The sequence below is a fragment of the Natrix helvetica genome (genome assembly GCF_964273705.1).
Source record: "Natrix helvetica genome assembly, chromosome: 4".
Classification (NCBI taxonomy): domain Eukaryota; kingdom Metazoa; phylum Chordata; class Lepidosauria; order Squamata; family Natricidae; genus Natrix; species Natrix helvetica.
The window spans coordinates 154,671,587-154,684,462 of NC_138550.1; the positions used below are offsets into that span (position 1 = coordinate 154,671,587).

General features: G+C 38.4%; 1 protein-coding gene across 1 annotated transcript in view; it reads right to left on the minus strand.

Annotated features, from left to right (window-relative positions):
* The window catches only part of TAF2 (TATA-box binding protein associated factor 2), a gene marked incomplete at its 5' end in the record, with an annotated part of 87,036 nt that overhangs the window by 14,375 nt on the left and 59,785 nt on the right, over positions 1 to 12,876 (minus strand). Inside the window, 3 exons of the mRNA XM_081953231.1 lie at positions 10,393 to 10,498; positions 11,547 to 11,699; positions 12,523 to 12,752. Of these exons, the coding sequence (XP_081809357.1) occupies positions 10,393 to 10,498; positions 11,547 to 11,699; positions 12,523 to 12,752 (489 nt within the window). The remainder of the gene's footprint in view (positions 1 to 10,392; positions 10,499 to 11,546; positions 11,700 to 12,522; positions 12,753 to 12,876) is intronic.

Below are 12,876 nucleotides of genomic sequence, written 5' to 3' on the forward strand. Positions count from 1 at the left end.
ATGATAGATAGATGATAGATAGATAGATGATAGATAGATGATAGATAGATGATAGATAGATAGATAGTAGATAGATAGATGATAGATAGATATAGATAGATAGATGATAGATAGATGATAGATAGATAGATAGTAGATAGATAGATGATAGATAGATAGATAGATAGATAGATAGATAGATAGATAGATAGATGTAGGTAGGTAGGTAGATGATAGATAGATAGATAGATGATAGATAGATGATAGATAGATAGATGATAGATAGATATAGATAGATGATAGATAGATGATAGATAGATAGATAGTAGATAGATAGATGATAGATAGATAGATGATAGATAGATGATAGATAGATAGATGATAGATAGATGATAGATAGATAGATAGTAGATAGATAGATGATAGATAGATAGATAGATGATAGATAGATGATAGATGATAGATAGATAGATAGATAGATAGATAGATGATAGATAGATATAGATAGATGATAGCTAGATGGTAGATAGATAGATAGATAGATAGATAGATAGATAGATAGATAGATAGATAGTAGATAGATAGATGATAGATAGATAGATGATAGATAGATGATAGATAGATAGATGATAGATAGATATAGATAGATGATAGATAGATGATAGATAGATAGATAGTAGATAGATAGATGATAGATAGATAGATGATAGATAGATGATAGATAGATGATAGATAGATAGATAGTAGATAGATAGATGATAGATAGATAGATGATAGATAGATGATAGATAGATAGATGATAGATAGATATAGATAGATGATAGATAGATGATAGATAGATAGATAGTAGATAGATAGATGATAGATAGATAGATGATAGATAGATGATAGATAGATGATAGATAGATAGATAGTAGATAGATAGATGATAGATAGATAGATGATAGATAGATGATAGATAGATAGATGATAGATAGATATAGATAGATGATAGATAGATGATAGATAGATAGATAGTAGATAGATAGATGATAGATAGATAGATGATAGATAGATGATAGATAGATGATAGATAGATAGATAGTAGATAGATAGATGATAGATAGATGATAGATAGATAGATGATAGATAGATATAGATAGATGATAGATAGATGATAGATAGATAGATAGATGATAGATAGATGATAGATAGATAGATGATAGATAGATGATAGATAGATGATAGATAGATAGATAGTAGATAGATAGATGATAGATAGATATAGATAGATAGATGATAGATAGATGATAGATAGATAGATAGTAGATAGATAGATGATAGATAGATAGATAGTAGATAGATAGATGATAGATAGATAGATGATAGATAGATGATAGATAGATAGATGATAGATAGATATAGATAGATGATAGATAGATGATAGATAGATAGATAGTAGATAGATAGATGATAGATAGATAGATGATAGATAGATGATAGATAGATGATAGATAGATAGTAGATAGATAGATGATAGATAGATGATAGATAGATAGATGATAGATATAGATAGATGATAGATAGATGATAGATAGATAGATAGATGATAGATAGATAGATGATAGATAGATGATAGATAGATGATAGATAGATAGATAGTAGATAGATAGATGATAGATAGATGATAGATAGATGATAGATAGATAGATAGTAGATAGATAGATGATAGATAGATAGATAGATAGATAGATAGATAGATAGATAGATAGATAGATAGATAGATGTAGGTAGGTAGGTAGATGATAGATAGATAGATAGATAGATAGATAGATAGATGTTTGAATCAAAGTATTCCAGAAGGTATGATATCCTATTTTAGAGAAAGGTCTTATTTTTAGAAGCAAAAAGTTATGGTGCAAAATTCAGTGATTGTTTAGAACAGATGTGATAGATTATTTTCCTGCTGTAGGTTTCTACCATAAGAGCCAAGTAGACTGAAAGATACAGAGGGGCAGCCATTTGCATCCCAATTCATTTGACACCAAACAATTCAGAGAGTGCAGCTGTTTCCTAGGATGGTCCCTGAGGTAACATCTGTTTATTTTCAAATCTCCAGGAATTCTTGTTTATTACTTTATACCCCCCATTGGGCAGTATAAGAATAGCACAAAACAAGTATTATGAAATGCTAACAAACTGCTATAAATACCGATTGTATTCATAAGCCAACCTGATCCCCAGATAATACTAGTCATAAAGAATTATCTGATGTTCTTCAGAATCTTTCTTTTTAGCAAATGTATTCTTTGGTCAAAATTCTTCAGGAAACAGCAACCAAAACTCCATTTTTAGCTCATATACATTCTCTGTCCTTTTTTTAGTTTTGTGTCCTATTTTTTGATTTGCGATAATCTATTTTCTGTCAACACAATAAGAAAATTGTCCCAACTCTACAAATTAATTGCTTCAATGATTTGGGCCAACATTTCTCAAACCATGACATTTATCCTCCCCATCACCTAGGAAAGCACAAAATGTCTGAAAGAGGAAATAATCACAAGGATTGGCTGATCCTTATCGGGTCACAACATCCAAAGCCACATACAGGGAGTCCTCGACTTACAACCACAACACAGCCCCACATTTTTGTTGCTAAGTGAGACATTTGTTAAGTGCTTTTTGCCCCATTTTATGACTTTTACTGCCACATTTGTTAAGTGAATCACTGCAGTTGTTAGTGACACCGCTGTTACGTGAATTTGGCTTCCCCGTTGATTTTGCTTGTCAAAAGATCACATGACCCTGGTATGCTGCAACCGTGATAAATATGAACCAGTTGGCACGTGTCTGAATTTTGATCATGTGACCATGGGGATGCTACAATGGTCGTAAATTGAAGAGCAGCTATAACCCATTTCTTTCAGTGCCATTGCAACTTTGAACGGTCACTACACAAACTATTTTAAGTCAAGGACTACCTGTAGTACATATTCTCTGGAATAGGAGTTTGTCTGCCCAATGGACTTGTGATAACTAGCTCCAATAGGCCTTCTCCTCTTCCATTGAGCGCATAACTCAATAGATGTGCATAAGCAGAGGTTGAATTGTCTTCAGTTTCACAGATGTTTGCTATTGAGGTATAGAAATATAAGGGTAAGGGCACAATAGGTTTAGACATCAAGATGGTTGCTAATGTAAATGGCTTTCAAAAGGGATTGGATGAATTCTTGGAAGATAGTTCTACACACACACACACAAACACAGAGAGAGAGAGAGAGAGAGAGAGAGAGAGAGAGAGAGAGAGAGAGAGAGAGAGAGAGAGAGAGAATGAATGAGAATATATACATCTATTGAAGACTGGAAACCCCTTATTGAGTTTTTGTGTAAAAAAAACATGGATTATGGTTTTGATGATTGGACAGGATAGATTATAGAAAGAAGAGATGGTTGAAGCATAGAAAGATTAAAATGTAAGTACATAAGCAAAATGGTTTGATTGAGCTCAGCATATACGGGACTCATTGGGGTAGATTGTAGGTGTATACCGAAATATAAACTTACCATATTTTATTTATCTATATCTCAAGTTATTGTATTTTATTCCAATTTCATTTTAAATTGTATTTTATCCAATTCCATTTTAAGTTGTTTCTATCAGATTTTAGTAATCATTTGTGTCTGGAACTCTGCACTTTGATATGGCTCAAGGGCTAATCAATAAAGTAAAGTAAGGTTAAAATGTAATTATAGTTGGATCTATGGTGAAATCAAAAGTCACTTCTTTATATCTTGTTTTATATCTTTTTTCCTTTTTTTCTTTCTAAACTTAGCTTTTTCTTTTTTCTTCCTTTCCTTTTTAAAGTTTGTATTAGTTCTTACTGTTGTTAAAGCTTACAATAAAGATAGATAGATAGATAGATAGATAGATAGATAGATAGATAGATAGATAGATAGATGATAGATAGATAGGAAAAATGAAATAAAAAGCTGTTTTACAGCCTTGCTGATCCTGCAAGATTATTTTCTTGATAGTAGTAGAAAATGACAGAGATAATTTCAAAAGAATTGCCACACGCATATGGTAATTAAACCTGTCTGTTGAATTATACATAACACTTCAGTGACTTTTCTACATTACAAGTTCTTAGACAATTTTCAAGTCTTGTCAAGGCAACCCAACATCATAAATGCCCTATTTTAGGAACATCTATCTCCATTTGCAAGTATGGACCTATTGGTACAAGAATTGCATTGAATTATCCTTTATGACGCTTACGATACTTCAACAAAATTACAAAACAACAACAATCCACAAGCAGAGTTTGCCTTGTCTGTTAGGTTTTCAAACTCTTCCCACTTCATTCCAATACAAGTTCCAAAACTTTAGCCCAAATGTTTCTTTGAACTTTCACTTTCTGGGAATCTGCCATAAAGTTGCCATTTAGCGAGATGTAGAGTTTATAGACTTTGAGGATAGTTGCCATGCAAATATAAAATTAAGATCTAAATCTCAGATGGCACAAAGGCTGAAAATGAAATGGCCGTTGTGTTATAAAGACCTCACATGGCTACAACCTACGGGTGAAACCCCCCCCCCAAGTTGTCCATGTACCTTGTTTTCCCGAAAATAAGACCTCCCCAGATAATAAGCTCAATCAGGCTTTTGAGCGCATGCGCTAAAATAACCCCTCTCCTAAAATATTTAAATGCATGCGCAACTGGTCCCCGCCATTTCCTGGTGGCGAAAAAGGGGGAACATGCCCCACGCACCCTGCATGCACCTGCTATCCATGTGGAACGGTCTTGTGGAGGCTGCTCCTGCAAACCCTAGCCACTGCGCCCATTGTGTTAGTGCCGGCCACAAAAACAGCAGTGGATCCAGCGATGCTAGGGCTGGCAAGAGTGTGCCAGAAACAAAGACAGAACTTCCTCTGGATCAGTTGATTCGCAGGCCTAGTTTAAGGGGCCTCCTGCACCTCAAAAATAATAACACCTCCCTGAAAATAAGGGCAAGCGCTTATTTCAGGTGGTCAAAAGAAAACAAGACCCTGTCTTATTTTCAGGGAAACACAGTACAGAGCTGTGCCTTAGACTTTCCAGAAGAAATCTGCTAAGTATCCCGGGCAAAATAAAACGTCAATTGTTTGAAAAGAACCAAGTGAAGACAGTACATGACTATGTTAGAAAACTGGCTTCGGAACAGGAAAAATTCTAGTCATAGTTGGAAACATGTCAAATTTAAAAAAGTCGTAAGTATTCTAGAGGCCACTTTTGGGTCTCCAAGTCTTAACTCAATCCATTTGCAGATTATTCAGATGAGCTGCTGTCCTCTTTGTTATTTAAAAAGAAGAAGCTGAAATAACAACTTCAGTCATCTTTGCAACCAAACAGTGCTGTGCCTGTACTAAAGCTACCAGATTTTGTTCTCAGCAAGGGGCTCAAAAATTATCCCTTTGTTATTTGAAAAATGGGAACGGTGCTTTAGAAGAATATGTCCAAGCAGTTCCTTTGATTTTAATAAATGCCATATGGAAGCCATACAGCCATTCAAACATAGAAAGCCTTGATACAGCAAGCCAAAATATTGGCCCACCCAGTTTGGTACTGCTTTGTCTTATCCGACATAGGTTCATTAGAGATTTTAAACAATGGCCATTGTTTCCAGCCCAGCTGACTTGCATTCTCTCTTCTGAGTTCATAGGATGTACCCTATCACCATTTATCAGTTATGGCCTGATAAATGGTCACTGTCTGAAATACAGCATCAGTTTGATCTAGTGGCTAAGGCTCCAGGCTAGAAATCAGAAGACTGTGAGTTCTAGTCCTGCCTTAGATATGAAAGCCAGATGAATGACTTTGGGCCAATCACAAGGAGACTGTGAGTTCTAGCATGAAAGCTGGCTGGGTGACTTTGGGTCAATCACTCTGCCTCATCCCAACCCACCTCACAGTGTTGTTGTTGTGAGAAAAATCGGAGAAGAGGGAGCATAAGGTTATGTTTCCCACTTTGAGTTATTATAAAAAATAATAAAAGAAGGATCCTAAACAAAGATGATTAGGGGACTGGAGGCTAAAACATATGAAGAAAGGTCACAGGAACTGGGTATGTCTAGTTCAGGGGTGTCCAAACTTGGGATCTTTAAGACTTGTGGACTTCAACTCCCAGAATTCCCCAGCCAGCTGGGGAATTCTGGGAGTTGAAGTCCACAAGTCTTAAAGGTCCCAAGTTTGGACACCCCTGGTCTAGTTTAATGAAAAGAAGGACTAGAGGAGACGTGATAGCAGTCTTCCAATATCTCAGGGGTTGCCACAAAGAAGAGGGAGTCAAGCTATTCTCCAAAGCACCTGAGGGCAGGACAAGAAGCAATGGGTGGAAACTAATCAAGGAGACAAGATCTAAGGATTCATAAATTGGGAATGCTCCAACATTGGAAGTTTTTAAGAAGAAATTTAATAACCATTTGTCTGAAGCGGTGTAGGGTTTCCTGCCTAAGCAGGGGGTTGGACTTTAAGATCTCCAAGGTCCCTTCCAACTTTGTTATTGTATTCTATTCTGTTTTGTTCTATTCAAATGGGAATAAAAACAAACCATTTATTATTTTCTGTTTGTATTTACATCTTACAATTAAAAACAAAGCATTACAGAAAAGACTAAGTTAACCCATATTGAAACCCTCTTATGGCATTCTCGCTTATAAAACGGTCTGCCCATAGAAATGATTGGATCTGACAGATTTCCGACTTACTGTTTGAAATATGATCTCTGCTTTGGTCAACTCATGTCAATTTTGAAATCCTGAATCGACCACATTTGTAAAATAATGCTCCTCTCCCATAAGGAAGAGTTTCCCAGTTGAGTGAAAACAGTGGGAGATTTGGGACAAATTTTCCACATCTGTTACAATGGCCATTTGAAATGGGAGGCTTTTATTTTTATTTTTATTTTTTTAAAGGCACAAGCTATTTGCCAGTACTATGCTTTCTAAGGGCTATTCAGGAATGGCCTGAAGATATGGCTCACTGAGAAAAGCTGCAGCCTATTTGAAGTACATTTTAAGAAGGGAGATGCTCACGTCTAATTAACTTTTCCTTCATGGTAAAGTCTGCCCTGAAAACCCTTAATACCGGCTATTAGATTTATTTACCTTATGTCTGATTTGCTTAAGGATGCACACAGAGCAGTTTAATCAGTTCATTATTAAGCTGGGCGCTGCTCTTATATTCTTCCTGACTGCTAAAGCTTTACTAATATGGTACTCAACAAATCCTTTTCAGAAGATCTATTACAGACAGTTGAAGGAGTTGATTGCTCTGCTTTTCCTTTAAACAATAGGATTTGCTGCCTTGGGGATCTAATTATCAGTATTCTACTTGGACCACAGGACCAAGGTCATACTGGTCAGATATACCATATTTTTTGGAGTATAAGATGCACTTTTTCCTCCCCCAAAAGAGGGTGAAAATCTGTGTGTGTCTTATACATTGAATACAGCATTTTTGCCTCCCAAAACCTCGCCCCATGCATTCCATTTTTCGCAAAAAATGGACGCACAGAGGGTTTGGGAAGCCTGTAGAGTGCCCTGGGGGCTGGAGAGGGGAAAAACAAATGAAAAAGGGCCTGTTTTTCACAAAAATTGGGGTGTTTTTGCCCTCCCAAGCTCCCAGGAACTCTCTACAGGCCTCCCAAATTCTTTGCATATCCAGTGTTTTGCAAAAAACGGGCCTGTTTTCTGCTCATTTTTGCCCTCCCAAGCCCCCAGGAGCATTCTACAGGCCTCCCACATCTTCTGTACAGCCCATTTTTGCAAAAAAACAGGCCTCTTTTCACTTCTCAAAACCCTCACTTGTTGCATTTTTGCCCTCTCCGGCCCCCAGGAGCACTTTCACAAAAAAAGGGGCGTGCAGAGACGACTTCCGGTCCCCGAAGGCGATGGACGTGTGCGTCCACTGCTCGTCTGTAAGTTGCTTTTTAGACGTTGATTGGGATGTGTTGATGGCTGGCTTTTAAGTCAATAGCTGTGGTTTGCTTGTGCTGTCCAGCACCCGCCTTCTAAGTAGTTGATAGGCGGTGGTATTGACTAACAAGGGGCTTGTTTCTCAGGTTTCAATAATTTCCCTGGCTGTTTTATGCCTGCTTGTCCAACAATCTTACTAGCTTCAAAAATGTGTTTTTGTTCTTTGCAATGTGAGGCTACCGATGAGTCTGGGTCTCCTCGTCTGACTGCTCTCTTGTGTCCTTGCAATGTTTATTTTTATTCATCAAATTTAGGTACAGCCCACCTCATTGCCTAAGTGACTCTTAAGTGTAAGCAAACAAATACATTGTCTCAAAGGTGCATTTTCAAAAAGCAACTGGACTTTGTTTCTCCCTTGAAGAGATTTCACTTCTCATCCAAGAAGCTTCTTCGGTTCTGACTGAATGGTGGAGAATGGAAGGATTTATATTCCTTGCAACCATCTGGTCATTAGCACTCTTTCTGAGAGTCATTGAGGCCACTTGGAGGTGTACTTCTGTCCTCAGGGTCACCTGAATAGTGCAAATGGATGTGGAGTCTTCTTGGAACTGCTGAAAGGACTGTGTTGTAAACAGGAGTAGCTGGTGTTGTATCCCTCCCTCTCTTTTGAGAGAGGGCTGTTTAATCTTAATGTAAATGGCCTCTGACCCCCTCAAGCTAGAGGTCCTCTCTGTCCAGAAAATGGACTCTGCTCTCTTCAAAAGAGTGACTTTTGTCTTTCGAATGCAGATGGTCTGCTGAATCTTGTCTTAATGGGTTTGTTCTCCTATGTTGTCCCATGCATTTGTGATGTGATTCTTCCCCCCCCCCCCCCCCTAATGTACAAAAGTCCAACTAACTTTTCAAAAAGCACCTTTGGGGACAGCCATGACCTGGATGACTGAGAATTTCCACAGACAAGTAAATAAAGTGCACTTCTGCTGCACTGTAGATTCCAGAGGAGTACATTATAAATAACCTTTTAACCTAACTAGGACAAGTTTCATCATCATCTAAGCACAGGAAACACTTCCATCAATGTTCTTTCTTTATACATATGAAATGGAAATTTAAAAGCATGGACTAAGCATTGATCAGGACTGAAATGAATGACAATGTGAATATACTGTATATATGAACATGACCAAACCAGGGGTGGGATTCAATTTTTTTTTTACAATACAATACAATAGTAGAGTTGGAAGGGACCTTGGAGGTCTTCTAGTCCAACCCCCTGCCTAGGCAGGAAACCCTATACCATTTCAGGCAAATGGCTATCCAACATCTTCTTAAAGACTTCCAGTGTTGGGGCATTCACAACTTCTGGAGGCAAGCTGTTCCACTGATTGATTGTTCCAACTGTCAGGAAATTTCTCCTCAGTTCTAAGTTGCTTCTCTCCTTGATTAGTTTCCACCCATTGCTTCTTGTTCTACCCTCAGGTGCCTTGGAAAATAGTTTGACTCCCTCTTCTTTGTGGCAACCCCTGAGATATTGGAACACTGCTATCATGTCTCCCCTAGTCCTTCTTTCTCTTAAGCTAAACATACCCAGTTCCTGCAACCGTTCTTCATATGTTTTAGCCTCCAGTCTCCTAATCATCTTTGTTGCTCTTCTCTGCACTCTTTCTAGAGTCTCCACATCTTTTTTACATCGTGGCGACCAGAACTGAATGCAGTATTCCAAGTGTGGCCTCACCAAGGCATTATAAAGCCGCATCAACACTTCACGTGATCTTGATTCTATCCCTCTGTTGATGCAGCCTAGGACTGTGTTGGCTTTTTTGGCAGCTGCTGCACACTGCTGGCTTATATTTAAATGGTTGTCCACTAGGACTCCAAGATCCCTTTCACAGTTACTACTACTGAGCAAGGTACCACCTATACTGTACCTGTGCATTCCATTTTTGTTGCCTAAATGTAGAACCTTACTCTTTTCATCATTGAATTTCATTTTATTAGATAGTGCCCTACTACTATTAGATAGTAGTATTTTATTAGATACCACCTGTTCTGTGGATGTGGCTTGGTGGGCGTGGCAGGAGAAGGATACTGTAAAATCTCCATTCCCACTCCACTCCAGGGGAAGGTTACTCAAAATCCCCATTTCCTTCCGATCAGCTGGGACCCGGGAGGCAGAGAATAGATGGGGACAGGACCAGTCAGAGGTAGTATTTACCGGTTCTCCGAACTACTCAAATTTTCCACTACCAGTTCTCCAGAACTCGTCAGAACTTGCTGAATACCAACTCTGGACCAAACCAATCCTTTTTTTTAAGTACAGTTTTTGCATGTTTTTGTGAGGGACTAATAAACACTTTTTAACATTTTGGTAAACAAGAAATTGCTGCCTTTTAAAATTAAAAATCAGAGTTTGGTAAATTTAAACATTAGAATTGTTTTTTTTATTATTACTGACTTTTATCCACCCAACACTAACCTGGTGTTGATGGTCTTTCCAGCATATTTAAATGATGGTAGATAAAAGCTTGACTGTCATGAACCGTGTCCATATCAATCTCTTCTTCTTCTTGGGAATTTGAAAACTGCATTAGAAGAAAAAAAAAATCCAAAACATAGATTAAAAGTGCTAATCAGCAGCTAAAATATGTTTTTTTCTTTTCTTTTCCACATCTATAATTATAATAATTAATTATAATAAACAAGCCAGTTTAAAAAAACAAAAAACTTGGTTTTTTTTTTAAAAAACCCAAACCTAATTTCATTTACTGTCAATTTCTCCTAGAATGAGAACTATTTGTTTATGCTGCTGAAGATATGGCTATTAATACAAATGTAAAAATGCAGCAGATAATGAGTTACTCAGTTGGACCCGCCTGGTATTAGCAATTTCTTACTACTTTGGGACAGACGAAGAGATTAGACATAGTAATGTCAAAAGCTAAAGCTCTTTCACTCTCTCCCTTGTTTTGGGGGTATCTTATGTAGTCCCTAAGTCAAAGAATCTTCTATATAACACCCCTAGGGTTGTATGTTCCATTAAGATACAGCCTGTTGTGCCTTAAAATGACCATTGGCTTACCTGAACGGCCATTCTCTGGGCGCTGCTTGGAGAGTCCAAGCGTGGGGTTAAATTCAGTTAAATTCATGGGCTTCTACTGTACTGCTGTAACTCTGGAATGCCTCGAGCAATTTCATCCAAACTTGGTACACAGATGACTTACTCTCTGGAGACAAATACTGTGGGGGTAAGACACCCCTAACACCTGTGTGTTCTGTTAAGATGCAGCCTGCTGTGCCTTTCAAAGGCTTCTACTGTACTGCCACAAAATGGATTCTACTGTACAGCACAGTGGAGCTGCCATGGTAACGGCTTAATAGTACTCCACAAAGAGACTCCCACTGGCAAGGGGGAAAACCCAACTTCAGAAATTAAGTTTGGTCCGGACATTTTCTCCCAATAAATAAATACGGGGGCAATGCTGGGCTATCAGCTAGTCATGTGATAAGATACAAGCCATCTTTCAAAAGGGGCTGGATTTTTCTCCCCAGGCAAGTACAGAACCATATAGTGATAGCTGATGTTTATGATTGGAGTGTGCACGGTTCTCCTGCTATCTACCATTGACTTACCCTTATTTTGAGCTTAACTTTGCTGTCTTCGGTCTTCTCAAGTATCTGTCCAGGTTCCAGCGGAGACCCAAGAGGTGTATCAGCTTTCCTCTTCAACCCCTGCTGATGTGGAAGGGGAAGGATGGACGTTTCCTTAATAAGGTGATCATCTTCCTTGAGAAGCAATTAAAAAAAGTTAAATGTGTAAATATTAAAAGTGGTATAACAAGAACATAAGCAACAATTCTAATCTATTGGGAACTGAACACAATACATTTGGGATCCTTCACAATATCAGCTGTAGGAGTCATTCTTGAGAACACAAATGCAATTATTCCTACTGGATACAATGGAATGAGCTGTCATCCTCCCAAACCAGCCAAATCATAAATATGTTACTAAACAATGGCAGACATTCCTTATTTTTTTAAAAAAATGGGCTATTAGGCCCCTAGGTGTACAAGATTACTAAGAGAATAGTGGGGGAAGAGAGCATGTTATTAATCATAGATTAGTTATGACCAATGCCAAAACAAAGCTATCTTTATAAGTTGAGCCGTACAAGTAAGAGTCTTAATACAGCCTGAAAGGACATGTTTTGCTAATTAAAAAGGGATGTCAGCCTAGAGGAAAAAGCCAAAGGCACATTTGTTTACGCACTTGTCATGTGGCAATTTATCACCCAGGTTGATACCTTAAAATCTGTGCCATTGTTTATGGAGGCTTCCCTCTCCATGAGAGTCAAGCCTTCTGTGGACAGGATGTAGGCACGGTGTTCACTTTTTCAAGCAACGTGGATGAGAAAAATTACAGCCCGATTAAATAAATGGCCTAAGGGGAGAGTGGAGACAACCTTTGGCCAAGGGAAGCAGGCTACAGTGAGATCAGGAGCAACAAGGGTTAAAAACAGAGACCACTGAAGGAAACTCAGCTGCTGAGCTGGTGAAGAAGGGAGCTCAGGGTGTGCAAGGAATGGGAGCGGGGCGGATTTGCTTACTGTGCTTTGGAAGCCAACTATTTGACCCAGGGAGTTTGGATTGTTAGGAGGTTCCAGGCCATTTGCTCCGGGTTCAGGGATTATCGTCGGATTCAGCACAGCTTTCTTTTCTTTGAGGTTAAGGACTAAGCCGAGCTCCGGCAGGGGCAAACAGGAAGGCCTGCTAAGACCAAACAGGGTGAAGTACAGGTCGACGACACCACAGCGCAGCCTCCAGTCATGGCATGTACCTTGAGGAGCAGAGAGAGAGAGAGAGAACAAAGAGTCATCTTTACAGACATGATTGTTGTGGCCCGCCAGCAGAGCTGGCAGCAGATTCAGACAGTGAGAAGGTTGGGGAGGAACATGGGTCAG